General features: G+C 41.6%; 1 protein-coding gene across 4 annotated transcripts in view; it reads left to right on the top strand.

Moving 5' to 3' along the window:
- The window catches only part of CAPN6 (calpain 6), a 69537-nt gene that overhangs the window by 27939 nt on the left and 18985 nt on the right, over positions 1-22613 (top strand). For all 4 annotated transcript variants that reach the window (XR_015259754.1, XR_015259752.1, XR_015259753.1 and 1 more), the window contains exons 4-12: positions 6846-6977; positions 7453-7661; positions 8057-8249; positions 11329-11522; positions 13259-13336; positions 14504-14699; positions 17700-17822; positions 19428-19630; positions 20292-20413. Coding sequence is in view for 1 of the 4 variants with exons in the window: in XM_086756619.1 (XP_086612745.1) it covers positions 6846-6977; positions 7453-7661; positions 8057-8249; positions 11329-11522; positions 13259-13336; positions 14504-14699; positions 17700-17822; positions 19428-19630; positions 20292-20413 (1450 nt within the window). In the remaining 3 variants the exon portion in view is untranslated. The remainder of the gene's footprint in view (positions 1-6845; positions 6978-7452; positions 7662-8056; positions 8250-11328; positions 11523-13258; positions 13337-14503; positions 14700-17699; positions 17823-19427; positions 19631-20291; positions 20414-22613) is intronic.

Here is a 22613-nt window from a genome sequence, read left to right on the forward strand (position 1 = left end):
AAGAGATTTATGCTCTTTAATGCTGTGGTTTAGACTTACCCTTTTTAACCTTTAAAGATTGTGTATTGTCATTGGACAAGGAAGAAATATCTCCTTTCAAGTAAAACAAATCACCTCCAGCTTGATCTGATTTTTCTCACCGGACGATGTTTCTTAGATGACTTGACTTTGTTTTTGCCACACAATGCCCAATGTAATAACAAAAAACATCCACGATGTAATTAAAAAAAAAAAAGAAAGAAAGAGAAGGGTGACTTTGCTGAAATCTACTTAATACTCTTTTGTAAACAGCATATTCCCTTCTTCCTAAAAGGCAATCATGAAGAATTCAGTCTGCATCGCTTACCAGCCCCTTGAGACACAGCATAAGGTCAGACAGGACAAGTCTAGAAAGGTCATGGCCACTGAGTCAAAATGATGCTTATTATCAGGCGAAGAAAACAGCGCAGCTATTTCCAGCCAGAGACGAACAGTCAGGCGTACAGACCTGGGAGCTCCTTATTGCGCACTGGTCCAGTGCTGAATACTTCAGTGTTGTGAAAAATTGTGCGTGATGTTTTCCAACCTCCTTTTCTTGTTGTTTTTATTTTCCATCTTAGGAAACTAGTTCAAGAACTTGATTGAAAAATATGTTTTGAGGAAGCAGTAAAAAACCATAGCTAAACGGTGGGTGGCCTTTTAGTCTGATGCAGCCTGAGTGGACTTGGAGCCCGTGTCTGACCCCAGCCGCATTAGTGTGTGCCTGGAAGTGATGCTGGGGAGTCGGTCTAAACTGCCTGTCTTCGAACTTGGCCATCCTTCTGTTACTTGCCTTCAGTGCAAGTATTTAATTTAATTCAATGCAACTTAATTTTAATCTAATGCCATTTAATTTAATTAAACATTGCCACTGCTTTAGCAGGTTGCTCTCTGCAGAAATAGAGTTGGACTGGCTTATGCCACCTGTTTCTCAAAAGAACTATACGTGCAGTTTTTCTTGAAAATGCCCTCAATTTATTTCCTTTCCACTGGAGGAAAAAAAAGACAAATTGGTCTGAGATCCCTGGACTGCTGGCAGCCCATTTGGAGCAGTTACAACTTGCTAAGTAGCACTCCCAGATAAACAGATATGGCACACACGTAGACTGCATCGCTATGTGCGATGAGCCTGACTTCTGTGGGGCCCTTCCCCATGTGCTGTGTATCCCCTTGCTGTCATACACATTCTAATCTCTTATATTTATTTTGAACTCATTTATGATTGATTTTCTGTGGAACAGATTTTTAATGTCCTTATTCCTGCTGGTGGCAAGATGAATGTGCTGCAGTTCTGTAGAACATTGATCCAAAGCATCACAACCTAAGACAGAGCAGCAAGAGATGGTATGATACACTTCTAAGAGGGTCCTGGGAGAACAGAAAGTCCGTCATAGTTTTGAATGATTTCTGGGATGAAGTGGCAGAGGACTCTGAAAGCTTCAGAAAACACTCTTTTTTAGCGAGGTTCAGGAAAAGGTCAGCCCTACGGCACACCATCTGAATCCTTCCCGCAACTGTCAGCATTCTGGATGAGAGCAGCTCCAGCGCTCCAAGGGTCAGGTGAAACCTAGAGGCAGCCAAGATACACACCATGTTGCCGAATGTTTTGGTATTTTAATTCCAAAACATTGTTTCCGATCCTCCCCAAACACACGTGTCCCGTAGACAGGGCAAGGCTGCAACCTATGGCCTTTGCTGAGCATTAGTCACCACTACCCCCAAACTGAAAATGGAAAAAAAGAATGCTACAAAAATGTCTGTGATGCATTTGATTTTGTAATGGGATTTATTGGAGAAGGAGGAGGGGGAAGAAGGATTTCTCAATTCCTGTACAAGTGAGTTTTCTTTTACACAAGGCTGGATCAAACTCTTGCCCTTGCTGGGTTTCTTTTTAAAGCAGTATTGGGCATTATCTTGCTCTCAGGAACTGATGTTGGGACAATGGGCATGAAGTTAACAGAGGAATTACACATCCTGAGCTCAGGGTGTACAGACAGAAACCTGAGGGCTATATCTTCCTTTTGTTGACTTACGTGGTGTAACAGCACTGATGGTAAAGTGACTTCTGATCTCAGCAGGGGCTGTTTCTGTCAGGGTCGTATCTGACCCAGGATTTCCTTCTCTGAGAACCATCCTCTGAGGGGTTAGAGCTATACTGCAGGGCATGATTGTAACTTAGGACTTCTCTTTTTCCACTCCATAGGCAGAGCTTTTCCAGCACAACAAAGTTGCAAAAGGCTTTTTGTATGCATTGAAGTATCTAGCCCAGTTGGAGTCAGTTATTTTTCTTTTTAGGGCCAACTGCAATTGCCTTGGCAAACAGCCTGATCTGGAGAGGGTTTCTATAAACATGCCAGCACAGTTGAGATTTATTATAGGACAGACAATCTCTTCTACCTCTTCAGCTACACAGCCTCAAAGTAAGGGCTGGCTTTCCTACCTTCCTTTAGATGAGGTTGGTTCATCGTTAGCTAATTTTTTTGCATCCGTATTCAGGAAGAATGCCTTTCCCCTAGCTTCCCTACACCAACCTCATTCTCTACGGGAGTTGACTCAGTATGATATGAGGACGAGAGAAGAGATGAAAATTGGAAGAATTCTCAGCTCTGACATAATTCAAACTGCTCTAAAAGTATTTAAGGGAATGGTGTACCGGGCTTAAGTAGATCAGTCTGATAGAATCAAGGAAAGTGCCTGTCTCTGTACATCTTGTGTGCAAGCAAAGGTAGATTCATTTTTTTTTATGTTAGGGCTGGATTCTTTAAACAGTGCTGGAGAAAATAAGCGCTAAATGGTACTGAATCCTTTGAAAATCTTAGTTGCAAACATAATTATTTTTTTTCCTTCTTTACTTTTCCTGAATCTCTGTTTTTCTATCTGAGCCAGCTGACAGACCCTAATCCATTAAAAAATAATCTTTCCCTTTTCTCAGACATCAGAGATCTCATGATGTTTTGCAGTGCAGGTTCAATTAATGTCTGTGAAGACACATAGCAAATTAGTTAACTCTTTGAATGTCTTTCTCCCTATTTATAACCAATATTGCTCATTTTTTTAGTTCATGGATATTGGTAATACTTATAATAATACAACAAAAAGATGAACCAATTAAAATCAGGAAAAGGGGTTTGTGAGACACTTTATTTCTCACAGCATCAGTGCTCAGCAGCGCTAAATGTCAGGTATTTTGAGCCTACGCAGTGCAGCAAGGATAGGAGGTGACACAAATAGTCTTATGTCATGCGAATGAAAGTCTGGTATGAAAATACAAACATCAGGGTTTTCAGCAGAACCATGAGCCGCTGTAACCTCTTACCTAATTGTAGTTCTGCAGATGGTGTTTATTTTATTATACAGATGTGTAAGGGGAGAACTGGGGAGAGTGCTGCATTTTGGATGCTGGAACGCTCCCTGTGGGCATAAATAATACAACAACTGCTTTTATTAGCCGTGTTGTATCAGAAATAGTGTGGCTATTATATGTCCATGATGTATAATAAGACCCACTAACCTCTTTTAAACTTTTTCTTGGAAATCATAGAATGGTTTGGGTTGGAAGAAACCTTAAAAATAATCTCGTTCCAAGGCTCCTGTCCTGGGCAGGGACATCTCCCACCAGACCAGGTCGCTCAAAGCCCCATCCAGCCTGGCTGTGGACACTTGCAGGGATGGGGCATCCACAGCTTCTCTGGGCAACCTGGGCCAGTGCCTCACCACGCTCAGAGTAAAGAATTTCTTCCTTATGTCTAATTTAAACCTACCCTTTTCCATTTTAAAGCTATTTCAAGCTAAATGGGAAGATATTTATTTATTTATTTATTTATTTACAGCACAGATGATGCAGGCTGATCCTGAGAGAAGGGATTAGGGTTAAACAGCTGTGTTTGCAAAGAAGGTACTTCTAGTGGAACTCGGAACCCAAGTGCTTAGGTGTTTAGGTTGCAAGGGAGATAAGGCATCAGGTCTCCTGAAATGCCTGGGCCACATCTCGTGTCAGTCTTTCTTCCTTGTGATTCCTCTGATGGTAGTTGGCTTGGTCCTCAACTATCCTAAATTATCACTGCTGGGACAGTTATTGGAAAAGTGATTTTTGAAAATTTTTTTTTTACATGCTTAGGGAAACCAAAAATGCTTAAAATCCTCACGAGGACTGCAGAATAATGTATTTTAATAGAACATTTCTAACTGTGTTAGGGGAATTGTGGCTTAGATAGCTAATCCCATCTCAAAAGCATTCCTTAGAATTTGCTATGCTGCATAAGTGGTGAAAAGCAAAAAGCCCAGAAGAAAGCAAGCAGCTGAAATTAGCTGTAGCTTGCAGTGGAGTATTACTGTGCATCTCATCTGAGCCACACAGTGACAGTCAGCATAGAAGCTGTTATAATGACTGTAATTAATGATGAGAAACAGAGGTAATGTCATTTTCTTACAATGTTCTTTAGTCTTAGAAGTCCAGCTCTCCTAGGCAGTTTAATAAGAAAGGGTTTATCAAGCAGGATCCTGAAGAATTTAGTGACTGTGGTGGAAACAGGGAGGTGCTGTTTCTGAGTTCTGCTGTTCCTTGTTTGCTTTGGACCCCAGCGGTCAGCAAATGCTAATCTCACCCATATGTTTGGCAGCTGACACGTGCTGCTCTCTGTTTTTTCTCTGAGGGCTGTGTGAGATGTAAGACACACTTCAATTAAAAAGCATCAGTTTAATGTGGTTATTTTTAGCAAAGCAAATCAAATAAGAGAAGATATTTGTAATAATCAGTAGTGCTTAATTTCCTTCAAAATCAATGTAAGTTTTGGCTTCCTCTAGTGACAGAAAAGTTTGGACAATTTTAACCCCAAATGCTCAATTTATCCTTTGTTATTACACTAACAAAATAACATTTTGAAAGGAAAAACAAACTAGAAATTATTACTGCCAGAGATGCATGGAAATGAGATATGAAACGTGAGTCTACCCAAGCTGGGTTTGGAGTGTGTGCTACACCACGAAGGCCAAAGCCGTCAACTGATGTCGACCTCTGCAACAGGCAGCTGGGTTGATCTACATCAGCTGAGGTGCTAGCTTGAAGTTCCTGTTGCCACTCTGTATCAGATATCCAGGCAGATTGAATGGGTCTGTCCACGATGCAGACGAGTGTCTTCTACATAGTCAGTTCTCCTTGTAGGCGCCACTTTTATTCAGAACTTTATTAAGGTCTGTTAATAAGCTTTGAAATGTCTCTAAGTGAAGACACATGCAAGAAACACTGACAGAACAACAGTGTCATATAATGATCAGTTAATCGTTTCCCAAGAGGCATTTAAAACTTCTACCAATTGTTATTTAATGGGGAAAGTCTCATGCCAAAAAAAATCATTTTCTTAAAGAAAACAGCAGCAGCTCCATGCACTACACACCGTGAGCTGACTTCAGACTGCCATCTGCTACACCAGCCCAGGAAAACAGGCTTTCAGCTCAACACTGAGGTAGTTCTTTTCTCTGAAAATAAGTTCAGCTGGCACTGATTCGTCACAGTCCCATCAAAGGGAAGACCGAGAGGTTTTGACATGCCTGTGGTGTGCAGCCAGGCTTGGATTGCAATCTTGGTATTTTGGGATCCTCATCTATAATTATCAAAGGGCAGTGAGGATCCATGAGGTAAGGAGCACAGCTCCTTATTCTGCTGCTTATTCCAAACTGGAAAGACTACGGTAAATTTGGAGTCTCCTGCCATTTTAATGTGAGAGGGAGTTATTTATTCTGCATTTTTAATGCCTGGATATAAGATCATTTCCTTCCCACAGTGTTGAAATTTAGGGTTATTCTTAAACTCTGAAAAATCAGAATTTCTTACTGCTGTCTGCTCTTCCATCCTCTCAAGCAGTCAGGAAAAGCAATGATTCACCCGAGAGCGTCATGAGCAATCACTGGGCAATCAATTCCCAGCAGATTACCTCTTTTTCTGAAGTGTTGCTTGGGAGGTCCTCTCTGGGACTGTGAGCCCACGTATGTATCTGTTCAGGAGAACATCATCTACCAAGGATTTGTTGGTAACAAACACAGCACTGCTGTAAAATGTACCCCTGGGGCTTTCCCATGTTCAGTGATGATCATTGTAGTTCTTGGAAATGACACAGCAAGGGGCAAGCTGGTGAGGAGCAGGGAGACATCACAGGAAGAGCCAGCTATGCTTTGATGAGAATCTGCAATGGGAGAGGAGGAACGAGTGGTTCTAATAATGGCCAGATGAGAATGATGAGACCCAGAGAATGAGACATATTTCATAGGCGTGTATTCTCTGGCTTCTTTGGTGCTGGGTGGCAGGGGTCACTGCAGTAACTCATACTGTTGGTGGAGGAGGGTTTCCAGTATGTCAGCCAAGGGAGTGGCAATGAAGGAAGAGTTCTAGCGTCAGTGGCATAATTTTCTGCTGCTTTTCTTGATTTTTTTTTTATCAAAGCCTTTCCCTATAATGCTTCGTCCTTCTCATTTCACTTACTTTCAGTTCATTAACTGCCCCAATGCCAAATAAGTCTTCCAAATGTTGAAATCATTCCAGTCCTCAAAGAGCGCCTTTAGCTGAGGGCAGAACTAGGAACTCTGGAAAAAAAAAAAGGCAAATCTTGGTGTTTAGATAAGGCAATACAATCTACTTGTAAGAACTGAAATAATCCTATATACCCTGACTTTCAAACATACTCAGTGGCAGAGGGCTTTTGAACTTCCTGGTACAGAAACTCCACACTTCAGTGGGAATGTGATGCAGAGTAAGCGTGGAGAGGAACAGCTGGAAGGATACTGTGATCATTTCTGGAGTGGAATCTCCAGTAATCTCTGGTTTGCTTTGTTAGGACCTCTGTGAAGACCCCCACCTGTTTGTGAATGGAATCAGCTCCCACGACTTGCACCAAGGCACCCTGGGGAACTGCTGGTTCGTGGCTGCGTGCTCTTGCTTGGCCCTGAGGAAGGCCCTCTGGCAGCAGGTAGGTGATCTGTGTGCGTGGTGCTTAAAATGAAGCTGATAAACCTTGGCTGTTTCCCTGCCTATCAGCCAGTGTTTTTCCCTCTAGGACTAATGTGCCTCTGATAACTGGTGAATCTTGGTGGGTTGAAATATTCCCTTTCTTCAAAAGTTTGTTTTTGCATGTTATGAGACCTCCCCCCTCCACAGTCCCATTGAGCACCAAAGAAAAGATATAGCAAAGCCAGAGAGTACAATAGGTTCTGTTTATCTTTCTCTGCAGATCAATTTGTATTTTACCTTCCTAAAAGATTCTTTGAAGTGGAGCTGTATTTGACTTTGTACCAAATTCACCCTCTTTTTTTCACTGCTTCATCTGTTTTAGGTCAACTGCTTGTGAAGCTGAATAGCAGCACAGTGCATGCTCTAGGGCAGTCTGCCCTCTGAATAAACCTTAACAGTGCATTTGGTGAACTTCCCTTTGCATGGTTTCTCAGGTGATTCCAGACTTCAACGAACAAGAATGGGACCCTAAAAACCCAGAGAAATATGCTGGGATTTTCCGTTTCCGTTTCTGGTGCTTTGGAGAATGGACAGAGGTGGTTGTTGATGATCTGCTGCCAACAATGGATGGGAAGTTGATCTACTGCCATTCCAACGTGAAAAATGAATTCTGGAGTGCATTATTGGAGAAAGCTTATGCAAAGTATGAGCTAGTTCATTGTCCTTTTAGTCTTCAGTGCTGTCCTTTCTATTCATCTGTTTGTTTTGTCTTTCAGCTCTGTCACACTTTCCATACCTTTCAGGTTTGCTGCTAGTCGAGAACCTAGAAAAAGATTGAAAACTCCTCCTTTAATCTGCATGGAGGAGGTGAATCATAAAAGAGTGCAAAGCACTCTACTTCAGCAGGCCAAAGCCTTAATTATCATTACACTTCTTTCCTAGAAACCCAGCAAAGGTTTATCTGCAAACTACTGTTTTGGTTTGTTCTGTTTTGTTTTTTTCCTTGGTGAGACACAAATATGTTACCTACATTCAAGCCAAATTAGAGCATTTCCAACAGCCACTTGGTGACTTGAGAATGTTCTGTGTTCCCTCCAGGCTGGCTGGATCTTACGAAGCCCTAGATGGAGGCAGTGCTGCAGATGCAATTGTGGATTTCAGTGGAGCAGTGGCAGAATCTGTTGATTTGGTACAGGGCAAATATGGTGAGATTATTTCTGAGCAAATGAAGCTGTTTGAAGACTTGCTGAAAGTGCATAAAAGAGGTGGACTGATCAGCTGTTCCATTATGGTACGTATAGAGAGCTGGATTTTAAGAGTCAATTTCAATGAAAAATATCTGGAAAAAAATACCATTATTAATATATTGAGTATGCCCTTCATTTATATGCTTTGGAAAAGCTTTGTATGAAAAAAGCTAGCAAGCTGGCAGTGCTGTCAGCCAAGTACAACTCCATGAGCTGCTAAGTAGAACCACAAAACCGCAAAGCCGTTTGTGCTGCCACTTTACTGTGGCTCTGAAATGCTGTTTTTTCTGAATGGTCGCAGTTGTGTATTGACTCAAGGTTAGTGTACCTAGAATGCTGTAATTTACAGGCCAGATGGCAGTTCCGTTTCTTTATTTCTTAGGGAAATCTGTTTACAGAAGACAGTTCTGCTGGCGCTGAGCTGCTGAGACTTCTTGACTTTGGTTGTGGTGATGCAGTCGTCTCATCAGTGTAACACCAGAGCTGAGCTGAAAGGCTGAGCTCAGTTAGTACTGTTTGTTAATAAGACTCCCCATTAGAATTAACCAGCAAAACTTGCCTAGGCTGGCTCATCTGAGGCGGCTAACTCAGATGCCCACCTTAGGAGGCCATGACCCTGAAGATCTTGTAGTCAGAGAGGGAATGGCTTCCCCAAGGGCGATACAGGGTTGCCTCCTGTGGAAGCTTTACCTCTCTCTGTTCACTTGAGGTGCTAGAAGATAGATAAGCAACAGCTCCCAAAGGGTTTGGACACCTTGTCTGAAGCTGTTGCCACATGTGGAGGGCTAACAAACTGCCATGACATCTGAATATTTCCTAAAAGATTGCTTTGAAATTATTGCAGTCTGCAGGAAAGGGATCATTCTCTAGAAGCTGCAGAGTTGGCATCTAGGTGCACTTCAGCCTCTTACTCCGATGCCCTCTGCTTCCAATTTAAGACCTTAGCTAAGCTTAATCTTATGTGGACTTAGTTAAATCAGTTAAACACTTTGGTTTATTTTCCCTGTCTGTGAAACGAAGATCATGTTACTGTAGCACTATTTCATACCTGTAGTGTAAGTGCTAAATCCATGGTAAACTGGTGGACCTTCAGGTATTGGTTCATTCAGAAATTCTTGCCGGTACCGTGGTAGTTGTGGAATTGTCTGTAACAACAGAAAATCAGCCAGGTTTGGAGACGCCTGAGAACATTATCTGTTTAGCTGGCCCTGGCCATGCACTGCCTGCACCAGTGCCATGGTACCAAAGAGGAACACGTGGTACCTTCTATCTTCTGGGAGATAGATTTGAACCTGAGGACTCAGCTGGGATAGACCAGGAGTCCTGAGCTGTCCCTCCCAGCAACATCAGGCAACAGCTCAGAAACAAATTTTTCTAGATCTTTAGTGTTTGTTTTACCTTTTGAAAAATATCTGAATTTTTATTTAGAATTGCATCTGGTTTGCTCAGACCAAGCTGGCGGACCAGACTTCCTGGTGGGAATTGTTGTTGTAAACGTTGTTTCTGGGATGATAGGTTGCTCCCAAATGCTGAGGCAGTTCAGTTTCTTAATGTGGATCTGGTGAGGAGATAGGCTAAGTACAGGGAGTCGTATTTTAAAAAGCAATTAATTAGACAGTTGTAATGCTTTCACTTCTTCCTGGCATTGTATTTCTGCCTGTCAAATTAAATGCAGATGCTTCTAAACATTGATTACACAGGGGCTGTTCCTATTGGTTTGGCTTGACTCGTCTGCATTTACCGCTTTTTGATAGATGTGTTACACACAATGAAGCTTGCTGGGTATAGAATATGTAATACTCAAGTGCCTTCATTGCTGACTTACAAACATGTCCTCATTTTCCTTGGATTACAAAATAGCCCTGAGCTTCACCATTTAGAAATCTGAACGGACAGTAGACGTTTAAATATCTCCTTTAAATAAATAAATAAATAAATGTATGTCTTCCAAATGAGGTGGGAAAGGCAGCCCAGCAGTAAGAAAAGCCTGGGGATAATAAAGGCATCAGGAGAGGTTACAGACTCCCATGCTATCAAGGATGCTTGTTTGCTTTTAGTTGTGAAAAATGCAGGTGAAAGTGTTACATTGGAGAAAGCCCAAACCCACTGGAAATGTCAGCCAGTCTTGGTGTAACACATGAGCTGATTCTTTAGGAGCTGTTGTCGGTCAAAAGCAAATAGGTCTTGGCCAGAGGCTCACGGTTGCCACACCATCTGTCAGTTCCAATTGGACATAAATTTCTTTTTTTTTTTTTTTTTCTGGTTTCTTATCTTTGGGAACTGAACACTGTTGTATCAATGCAACACGTGCCTTAGGAGAAGGACCCTGTCTGTTTAGACCAGAGAAATTTTGAAATGGGTAAAATTATCTGAGAAATTGCTATGTGCATTTCATAACTCTAATAAGTCCATCTCTTTCCACCAGAGCAAAAGCTTGCTGAGTAATTGAGTTCTTAATTAGGTTATTACAAGTTTACACGTAGGGATCTGCAGTGAGTCAAGTCTTCCTCCTTTGCTGTCCAAGGGAGTGAATGTCTTAAGGTGCAATGGGTTGTAGCCCAGTATAGGTGAGAGAGACGCTGGATATGGCTCAGTGCAAAGATGCCCATCCTGGCTCCAGGGAGGGTGTGATGAATCCAGAGGTGAGACAATTTGGATTGTTTCTGGCTCAGAAGAAGGGTTACAGCACTGGCACAGCTGTACTTTTTCCACTCTCCTGCCTGGCATGTGTTGCCCAGAAGCAGCATTGTGCTGGCTTTGTAAAGGGCCAGTCATTCACAGCAGCTCCAGCATCTGTATATGGTACTGCTTTTCTGGTTTTAGATGTACTTAGGACATTTTGATCTGGATGCATTAAATGAAATTGTAGTCTTTTTCAGAGCTTGACAATTTTTATATATTCTTAGCTCAGCATCTGATCAGGCCTAGGTCACCCAGCAGAACAGTTCACTGCCTGATGGCTGCTGGAAACTGGACTTCTTACGTGAAGTCTGTGAGGAACAAACCCAGATCCTAAGAAAGCCTGCAGATCTGCCCCGTCCTGCCCCTTGAACATGTAGCTGTCAGGTGCCCTTGGTGATGTGAGTTCTTTTTTTTTTTTAATTGTCATTCTTGGTGCTAAAGGCTTCCCCTGGCACTGCCAGTGAAGCGGAGACAGAGATGGGTCTGGTCGTCGGCCATGCCTACTCAGTGACTGCAATTCGGAAGCTGCGCCTTGGAGAAAGGCTCATCTTCTCTTTGAAGGCAGAAAAGCTGTTCATGATCAGGCTGAGGAATCCCTGGGGAAAAAGAGAGTGGAACGGTGCCTGGAGCGACAAGTAAGTGCTGCAAATCCAGTCTCAAAGGAATGAAGCTGTGATTAGGGCCACTGGATGTTAGATGCATGGTTAAACACTGTGAGACACAGCAGTCTGCGGTACTCAGTCATGGCTGAACCGTTGTGCCATCTCTTCCCAATTACAGCATTCTCTGAGCAAATGAACATTTCCTGGAGGAGCCAGGAGGTTTTGGCTTCCTGGACCTTAGTTTATGGTATTGTTCTGGCACACTGGAGCGTAACTAGAAAAATAGCGTAAGCTTAAGGTCATGAATCAAGAACATGAGGTTTGTTCCCAGCTTCACCACTGAGTTCATCTGTGACTCAGTTTCTCATCTGTAATTGGTAGCTGCTGGGGATCATACAAGATTTTTATTCTTACATAATTTAAGTGACTGGTGAAAAATGCTGTAATATTGCCACATTTGAGTTTTTCTAGAATTATTTTCTAAGGAATTTTAATGTGGGCTGTGAGCTTAGCAGGCACCCCTGCAGAGACAGAAATGATTGCTGGAGGGGATGTGTTCCATCACTGGCAGTTTACACGTGAAAACATTCAGCTAGGATGTTACAGTTCAACACTGTGCTTACCAGCCACTGTTAGCATTTAATAATGCGGTGTTCTTAACAACAGCATGTTAAATTTTTATCTTCCATACTTTAGCTAGCAAAAATCTATTTCTTTCAAAGAGTTTAGTCCAGGTGAAATGTGAAGAATGCGCAGAAGTACTACTGTGTCTTGTTTAACTCAAGCCCTTCTGATTCTCCAGTAGCCCTTTTCTGGGCACAGCTGCCACGCATTCCAGTGGAAACACTGAGGACTCTAAGGTTGGCCCATGGGTTCTGACTTAGCAGAATTAAATTAAGAATTTCCAAATAGGTTAAGAAAATGTCAGTTATGGCAAGCAATCTCCCTTCCCTCTTGCTAACCACCTTCAACTTTACCCTCCAAGTACTTTTGTAAAGGGGGTGAGGAATTGTGGCTATTTGTCTACATGTTCCACGTTATGGAAGGGGCTCATGCTGTCTGCTATCATGTTGTCTGATTTAAGCATCAGACTGCTTGCTTTTAGGATCCCGTGCTCCCCTGCAGTCAGTGGAAAGAGACAGGTGCCTCCAGGGGACAATGCAGAGCGCGATAAGTTATATGCTGATGCAGGCAGTGAAGTGTCCATGCAGCGTAGCGTTACTGTGGAAACTGGACACTAGGCTCCTGCTGCAATAGTTTCTTCTTAAAGACTCTCTGGGGAAATCTCAGACCTCAGGCCTGTTTTATTTAAGGCAACTGAAAGACAGAGAATACTCTGGTCTAAGTGAAGTGTTCAATAAGCTCCTGAGGAGGAAAACCAGGTTTCTTTTGAAGGGTCTTTAGGGAATGGAGTCAATCTCATATGACCTTGCAAACCAGCTGTTTAAGTGTCCTAAGGGAGGGTGCGACAAAGGAAATCAATAAGGTTCTGCTCTAGTTGTGCCAATTTCCCATTCATCTCTTTCTTTTTTAGTAGCTTTCAAATCAATTAATGCTTTAAAACTCTTCCTGTAAGCCACACAGTTTCTTCCTGAACATCATCTGTCCTTTCAGTACTCCGATGTTACCTTTATACCATATACCAAGGGACCATGAGAGAATTTGACTTGCCTTTTTTTTTTTTTTTTTTTTTTTTAGTGAGAGTATTTAAGTTATTAATCGTCTTTGTTATGCCTTTTTTTTACTCTTTTTTTTTTTTTTCCTTTTAGTTCTGAGGAGTGGAAGAAAGTCAGCAATTCAGAACGTAAGAGCTTGGGACTCACTCTTGAGAATGATGGAGAATTCTGGTGAGTGGGAGTCATGTGAAGGGTTTGGAGATACGGGCTACATTGAGTAATTGTCATTAATTCTGCCATTTAACAGCTTCAGAAACAACTTCCCCAAATGGCACAAAGTCTGTCTATTTTAAACTCTCAAGGGATGACAGAGAAGAACAGAAAAAATGAATTTAAAAGTAGTAGAACAAAATTAGTAGCTCTTAGTAAATATAAGTTTCAAACACCTTCGAAATCTATTATCTATATTTTTAGGACATTCCCTCAGAATCCAAGATAACATATGTGCTGGTTTACATGACAGAATGCCTGATATTGAATACACTATCAGTCCAACTACGACACTGACTACTGTGCCTCTCTGTAGGATTTCTAGGTCAGCCATACCTGTAAATACAACTGCAGCCAATGAATTTTGATATTTGTCAGTGTTTTCCAGCATGGGCATGAGAACTGTTCATTCTCTACAGAATCTCTAGAACTCTAATAATTTGGACTCTACTTAAAGCTTAGATACACTGAGGCAGTCCAGCAACTTCTTCAGTAGATCATCAATATTGCATCAAGTGTGCTGGTAGGACTCGGTATGAAATGTCTTCTGTTTGCTTGGCTTTGTCAGAACTGGCAACTGGGAGCCAGCTTAAGCCGGGACATTATGGTAGTTCAGAGATACCAGGCTGTTAGAGGAGGTGAGTGTTTTTTAACTGCTCTGCAATCCAGTCTGTCACAGGTTATAGCATTGAGAGGGTGCTAAATAGAAGCTATGTCCTGACTACAGAGGTTTGAGTCATGCTGAGGGACAGATGTAACGATAAGGACCATAATAATGAGGAGTGGATAGTGCTTTGGTTGTGGATAGTCTCTTTTGCCTTTGCAAAATACATGTTATCAAAGCCAGCCTGGTAGGTACAACCTATCCTTTAGTGCTGCAACTGCACAAATCCAGAGCTGACCAAACACACTGAGGTGACAGTTCTCTAAATTACGTGCTAACATAGTGTGATTGTGGCTTCACAAGTATTTCAACATGGAGAGCTTTCCAGTGAATCATTTGTCCTCTGGACAACTGAGCAATGCCTCCTCCTAAATTACTGGAAGATTTTGTGTGTTATTTTGGCTCTTTGCGTATCACTGTTTATTTTTAAATAACCATGATTTTCCTGGTGTCCCATGGAATAGGATGACTTTTGAGGACTGGTGTAAGAATTTCACTGATGTGGACATCTGCCGGATTGTGAATACCTCCTACTTCAGTATCCACAAGACCTGGGAGAAGAAAATGATGCACGGGGCTTGGACAAAGAATTCGGAGCCCCTGCTAAATCGCTCTGGTGGATGCTTTGATAACAAAGAGACCTTTCTTCAGAATCCTCAGGTGGGTATCCCTGTATTTTGTGAGGTATTGAAGTGTATCCACTTTAGCTAGGGCTTCTGAAGTATCCACCCTATCTAGGAGTTGGCAGTGGCTACTTGACAGAAATCTCGTTGCCAGTGTCTGTCCTCTGGGAGTATGCTGGTTCACTGCATGTTTCACTGCATGAGAGATTTCTGTGAAATGTCTCAGAAGAGTTCAGATATTTGTTTAGGACTGATCGTGTTTGGGGCCGATGAGTCAGACACACTAGGGTTAGCGAAGTCCTGCCTGGACTTCTTTCAGTTTCGCTGTTGTAGAAAGGCAGCAAGTCTGATTTTCTTCTGACAGAACTCTATTCGCTTAACACCCTTAAAGCCTGAGGATTTGCTCCACGGTATTTAGTTAGCACCCCTTTGCATTCATCTGAGATTCTGAAAGTATCTAGTCTCTTCTCCAAGCTCACCCTCTTATCAGCATTACAGAATTTTCAATGTTATTACTTTGAAAATTGACCTTTCTGTTCTGTAATTCACCACATACTTAAGATTAATTGAAGATGTTCTTGTCTCTGCTTCTCTGCACTTGTATGGGAGGTTTCTGTGTGCACCCCTCCACTTTCAGAGCAGAAGAATATTTCATATTGGAGAAGTGCAGCCTTGGCTGTTCAGACTAGGAGTGAATCTCAGACTCCCAGCTCATCCTGTCACATAGGAGGTTCTTCACCGCTCTGTCTTCTGTCAGTGCCTCATTTCCAGAGGGTGAATTTATTCAGATATTCCCCGGTATGATTCTGGAAGTATTCCAAGTGCTTGTCTGGGTCTTATTTGTAAGTGTTTAGCTGCCACAGAGAACAAAATATACACGTTACAGTTGAGTGCAATGCCTGATGCAATGGAAGTTCTTTTTATTCCAGTTTTATCTCTAGGCTGCTTGATTAAAAGGCTCTTAATAGCAGTGCTGGAACATATTTATGTTAGCTTAGGGCTATTATAAATTACTGTGGCACATGTACCATAGTCTAGAGATAATCTCTGTTCTCCCTGAGTGAAATGCCTGACGCTGAGGCCTCCTGTGAAGTTTATCTATACAGAGAGGGATTGAGACATACTACCTTTAAAATAAAGGAATTTAAGCAAAGTATAAATGTATTCCTACAGTCACCTGCTGATTTCCAGATTGTTACCCATTAGGACAGCTGAAATGTCATCAGATCAAAGGTCTGTCTCTCATCAGACCACGAGACTTCTTTTGCACCTTCACAGTTCCCCTTCCACACCTCCATTTGTCCGGGAACACTCCAGGCTATCTGACAAGGTAACACTGAACATGGTTCAACAGGGGCAAGAATTAAAATGTGCCTTACTAGGTGTTGCTGCATATTTATATCTCACTTTTAGATTATCTCTGCAGAGACTCTTTACAAACCCCTAGGACACTCTTCAGGATCCTGTGCTTTCCCTGCCTCAATGTTGATCTACCACACAAATAAGAGTACAAAGAAGTTTTGAATTTGTACCAAAAACCAGCCAGCCCAGAGTAGCAAGCAGTAGTTCTCTAGGATGCCAACCTGGACTGTAAATACTGTCAACTAATGAAGCCTAGAGGCTTGGGAAGGTATTGATTTTATTTCCAGTCCTGCTGTGCTTCAGCCAGCGCAGCTCGAGGTTGGTGTTTCCTCCATGTGGGTGTGACACTGCCTGAGACAGTGAAGGTCAGGGATGAGAAATGGGATGGTGCCTTCTTCTGCAGAGCTCTAACCACAGGGGGATGTGAGGTCATGACAGGGGATCGTTCCACAACAGTAACCAAGGCAATCTCAGTATCTACCTCTGGGCAAAGCTCGATGAGGATTTGCTTTTTAGCAGCTGTTGGAGGAGCAGGGAGGGAGGAATGGAATTGCTGATGATATTCCTCCCCATGCTGTCAGAGAATTTTGGCTTAAATCAGAATGTGTGGTGCACATAGTACCCAGCTGTGCACTGCTGCAGCTTTATGCTTTTATTTGCTTCACATTGAAAGTTCTTTGACGGTGGAGGAAAACAGCATCTATCTAAACTTGACACAGTAGTGTCCTCTTCCCCTCCACTGGTTCTGACAACTCAGATTTGCCCTCTGTATGCACAAAAGAAACCAAATTTAAAGGAGTCTCTAATAATGAATGAATTTGAGTGTTTAATTCTTTGTCATATAAAGAAATACCCATCTGACATTTTTGTCTACTTAAAAGCTACATACTTACTTGTGGTCTGGTAGTGATACTTAATAACATAAGCAATTCAAGTTTGATTTATTGAGACAGGAATTGCTGCCTAAACTTGAAATAATTTCCTTGGTGGTCTCAAACCCAAGTTGATTCAAGTTTACTTTAAACAATTTGGAAAAAAAAAAATTGTGTGCTAAAGATACGGGAGTCCTTCTTAGCCCTTTTTACTGTGTATTCCTAAGACTTTCAGGAAAACTGAGGAAGTCCAAAATTAGCATTCCTGTCATTCTTCTATTAAACAGAAATTGTAGGTGTGGAATGAAGTTGTGGGTTTGGGGTTTTTTTAACTAGGCTTCGGAAGATTCCTTCATTTTCAGGTCCTATATAAAGATGTTTGAAATTTACAGGCCCTCTTTAGATATTCAAGTTAAAAGAAGAATCCAAAATGATCAAAGACTTCATCTGTCTGTTGGTTTAATTTTTTAAATCTCACTCTGATTTATATATATTTAAATTAAAATCTTTTGTCTTATGCTTTCAGAGGAAATATTATCTTCTGCTGCCTCAACAGTTATTTTGTAATACTATCTCACACTGTCCTTTATGTGAATTACCTGTTTCAGTGTCTCTGATACTTTTGGTTATTATTAGCATTAATTTTCAGCTGTGAATTGCTGGGAATGTCTGTTATACGGAGAACTCTCCTCCCACTCCCAATGTATTTTCATTTGCCACCTTTGTATGCACATGTTTCCTTGGTGATGGCTTTATCCCCAACAGGCATTTCTAACGGCTTACCCTCTTCTCTCTCGCACTAGTACGTCTTTGATGTTAAGAAGACAGAGGACAAAGTGTTGGTCTCATTACAACAGGAGGATCGCCGCAAATACAAGAAAGAAGGGAAAGGAGACAGCATCCCAATTGGCTTTGAAATATTCAAGGTAGGCAGCCGTCTCCATTCCTGGTTCTGAGCTTGTTCAGCAATCCTGCTTCATCCTGCCAATGGGATCTTTGGCAGACAGAGGCATGATTATCGCGGTGGAGTCTGGCTCTCCTCTCAACATGGATTTTGCTTGTGTGTCGCACCGAGTTGCCAAAGCTGACATTAGACAGACTATTCGAACTCAATTGAATTTAGTTCAATTCAAACTCTGTTTGAGCTAACGGAACATAAGTCATTTTTCCCTATTGCAAAAGAATTTTAAGTGCTTTTCCTAGCTCAAGCTTTGAAGAGAAAGACAAAAACATATTAATGCTTGAAACATGGAGATTTTATTTCTCCACCTCACTGGAGGCTCCTGTCTCCATTTAATCAGCAAATACAGCCAAGTGAATGAGTTTCAGAAGTCTGCAGTTTTTCTTTTGCCACTTAGGAAGAAGTCAAGAGTGTTTTCAAAAGCTGAAGTAGCGAGTAGGAAGTGAGCATATGTGAAAAGGAACCAAAGGGATCCCAAACAGTAATTTAACTGCACTCCCAGGGCAAATTGAATAAACGAAAAACATATGGACTGAAAGAAGGAGGAAAGCAAGAGAAACTGCTATGCATCTGCTTTTTCCCTGAGGATCAGGATTATCTAAAAAATAGTCAGGTTTTAACAGTCAGAGCTGCTGACGTCTGCATCACACCTATTCATTTCCTATCACCTGTCAACCACACGTATTGAAAAGTGTCACTGCAGAAAGTAGCATAATTTCCCTTGCCTTATTCATGCCTGTGTATCTAATTTGGAAAGGCCTGAAAAAGAAAATCACACCTTCAGAAAAGTATCAGTGTTCTATCTTCATTCCTGTTCAATAGTTTCTCTATTTCAGAAGTATTCTAACCCACCAGGCTAAAGGCCTATCATGACTAAAGGCCTTTGGAAGACCATGACCTAAATTGTCTGAAGACAAAAGAAAACTGCCAGAAAACAATGTAGGGCTGTCTTTGCCCCCAGGAGCTGCTTAATAAATAGATTCATATTTTAGCTGTATTGTGGTAAATATAAATTCCTTTAAAATTATGTTAATAGTTAAGGACAGCTTCAAGGCTTAGAAAAAAACATAAATGGTTATTCTGTGGTTTTTGTATTCAGGAAAGGGCAATGAAAATACAGCTGTGTGCAACTGGATTGAGAGCCTGCTGTGTAAGACTGGAATGCTCTCTCTGCATGCTAGAGAAAGGAGGCTGATGAATCTCAGCCTCATCCAAGATGCCAATGTAGCTCAGCGGGTAGAATCCTTGGAGTGTGCATGCATCTCTGAAAGTATTCCAAACTCTGCAGTAGCGTTATGTCTCTGTGAATGGATGCATGTCTTTGCCAGTCTCAAACTTTCACCTCCCCTTAGGGGTACACATGTATATACCAATGCAGCGAAGCACAGAACAGCCCTGCTTGGAAGCCTGACACAGCTTCAGTGGGTGAAAAACCATTTGCCAAACCATTGCCTTTATTGCACGTTGTCTTTTCTGCCCGTGAAAGGCAGGCTGATGTGCAGGGAAAATCCTGCCTGCTAGCTCTGATCTCCCTCCTTGCATTAATCCCTGTACTGCTCTGGGGCTGTAGGTGGAGGATAACAGAAGCTATCGACTACACAAGCTGACTGTGCAGGAGAGAGTGGCCACGTCTCTCTACATCAATACACGCACTGTGTTCTTGAAGAGGATCCTTAAGCAAGGCCGCTACGTCCTTATCCCAACTACGTATCATCCTGGCATCATTACGAAGTTTATCCTGAGACTCTTCACAGATGTGCCATCAAAACTCAGGTAGGTTGCACTCACAGCTAGGTGAGATCTTCCCATGCCCACATTGGCTGCATCTCCTTGAAAACGATTGGTTGCCCTCAAATATCCCTGACTCACTAGCTCATATCACTCCAGAACTAGGGCTTTGAGATGGTCAGGGTCACCTTCAAGAATTTCCAGATAACTCACTGGGATTTGTGCACGGTCAGGACATTTTTACGTAGGAACCTAGTGGACAATTCAATTTGGGACTTTTGACCTCTTAGTTTGACTTTTGTAGTTGCATCCAGTTCTAGCTCTGAACTCTGAGCACTGCTGCTTGCAGTTACAGTTGATACTGTTTATTTCTTTGACCATCTCCTTTGAAACCAGTGGTTGTCTGCAAGGGCAAAACTAGTGTTTCATTAAATCAGGCATGCTGAATTTTTTCTTGCTTTGATACTATTTTCCATTATTTAAAGGTTGTTTTTTTTCCTGTCACTTTTGCTGCCATGTGAAAGATGACACAAATCTGGTTTACTTTGCTTTGCTCTGTTTTTATTTCTTAAGTTTGCCAATTCTGTACCACAAACTTCTAAAACAGCAGATGAGGAAAAATCTCATGTACTAAAAACGCCAAATTCTGACAACCATTGAATGCTTCACATTCATTGTTTCAGTTGCTTTTGCCATGATTTTTCAGGGAGCTGAAGGCAGATAAGCCTAAAATGACATGTTGGAGTCTTCTTTGTGGCTATCCACGCAGAGTCACCCAGATCAAAATTCACTCTGCAGAGGGTTTACAGAAGCAAGACAGATCTGGCGGTAAGTGTAAAGTGAGCCTGTAAGAGTGGAAGGGGGTTCCTTAGTCCTCTGAAGATGATCTGAGCTGATATGTGAGCAGCCAAAAATTATCCAAACAAACTGAAGATTTATGAGGTTTTTTTTTCAGCACGTTCTAAAATTTGCTCAAAAGGAGAGATGAGATGAATAAGATGATGCAAACCAGCAAGAGTTTTATGTCATCTACACTGGTCCACATGGGCAGTAGTGGCCAGACCATTCTGAGAAACTTTTTTGTGAGGATTGTTAAGAAATTCCCCTTTCAGGGTTATGTATTTTTAAAATGGAAAATATCCAGGGAGACAGCTGAATCACACAGACTCATGTAGTGTATTACACTTACCTCAGCAATGTCATTCACAGCCTTCAGAGCATTTTGTTCTTCATTACCACAAGTTTAATAGCACTTCAGGGAGGAAACTATGATTTTCAAACAACCATTTTCAGCTGAGAAAACTAGAACAGGGAGAGGTTAAATGACTTGTACAGGACTGTGTATCTACACATCATAGGAAGTGTCCTGAGGACACTAAAATGTCTTTTTGGCACCTGATATTGACAGTTAATTAGAAGACTTGTCCAGTTGTCATTTGTTTCCTCATTTTCTTCTACTACTCTCTGTCTGTCAGCCTTCATTTTCTGTGACCACTGCAACAGAAAAAAGGTAGACACATTCAGCTATGAGTGGTTGGTAGGGAGAAAGCAAAGGAGCAAAGATACTACGGTGAAACGGGAACAGGAAACTAAACAGGTTCCTGAAACATCTGCTGGGTTTGCTCCAGATAACTCTTCAGCTCTCTTCAGCTTAATATGTGGAGCTCAGCTGCATTAACTTCTTGTGGTAGAGAAGGCATTGGACTTAGACCTGTAGTACAGTTCATCCTCATTCTCACGAAGCAGCTGTAAAATTTCTTCCACCAGCTGAAGAGATTTTATTTTATTCCAGTCCCCTTTTCATAGTTATTCCTGGCACCCACTGAGTGGTGACTGAATGCACTTTTCACTCTGAAAAGCCACTTTCTTTAAAGTCTGGTTGTCTCTTCAGGGGACAGGAATGTTGGATGGAAGAGATACAGAAAATTGATTAAGTTCATTTTTCTTGGTACTTCTCTTGAAAAACAGGAGCCACAAACACCTCAGTGGAACAAGCAGTGTGGCTCCATGTTCTCAGCAAGGCAGGATGGGTGGGTGAGACTGAAGGCACTCTATGTGACAGGAATAGCAGAGCAGTGCATTGAAAAGCAGCAGCATGTTCTTGTTCTTGCCCCGTGAAGGACATTTTAATTTTTAAGGGTGGGGTTTTTTTTGCTTTTAAAATTCCTTAAACATTTTTCTCTAACATTGCCTGCAGTAAAGCAATAAAAGCCAATTCTCCACCCTTAGCATTTCACAATCCTTAGCACAATTACAGTCTTGACAAACATGAAAAACAATTGCCTGCAGCTGCCAAAGACCAGGCTTGAGCTCAGAGAGCCTTGTGGGATTTGGTGCATTGTGACACAGACCCTCGGGAATATACAAATAGGACTTGCAGCCAATGTCTCATAAATATTCTAACTACAGTGTAGCCCAAATACCTTTAGGACCCAGCACTACCAGACGTGGTCCGGTTGAGTTGAAGCATCTTCTTCCATTTTGATTTCAGCATCCAGGGCTGGGCTGATGATTACCCTGACAGAAGTGAAAAGATAACCTATTGTGGGAAGAGCTCTCTATAGAAAACAGACTCACAGATTTTCTGTTTAGACCTAAGCAAAACTTCTGCTTGATTATTTTATCAGCTGAAAAAAATGCATAATTGGGTCAAGTGATATTACTTGTGAATTAGTATTGAATTCATCAAGTGGCTAAAAAAAAAAAATCAGTCTATCGTTGTCAATTTTTTTCTGAAGTGTTTCCATTTCCCTGTGTGAAACAACATGCCATTTTTAAATTCATCAAAAACATAAGGGAATTTGAACACAAAACCTAAATGAACCGTGTTTGTTTGACTTTGAATAAAACTTCACCAAAAAAAAAGTTAAAATATTTTCCTTTTGTATCAACATAAAGCTTTCAGTAAAAGCCTTTGTCTTTTTTCAGCCTATAGTTCCAAATCTCATCCATTCAGGGGGCACTGAAGGAGAGCTGAGTTACTTCACTTCAGTAGCTTTCCCATTATCTTGAATTCTGCTGTGAAATC

The sequence above is a fragment of the Chlamydotis macqueenii genome, chromosome 11 (assembly GCF_036417535.1).
Source record: "Chlamydotis macqueenii isolate bChlMac1 chromosome 11, bChlMac1.mat, whole genome shotgun sequence".
NCBI classification, from domain to species: domain Eukaryota; kingdom Metazoa; phylum Chordata; class Aves; order Otidiformes; family Otididae; genus Chlamydotis; species Chlamydotis macqueenii.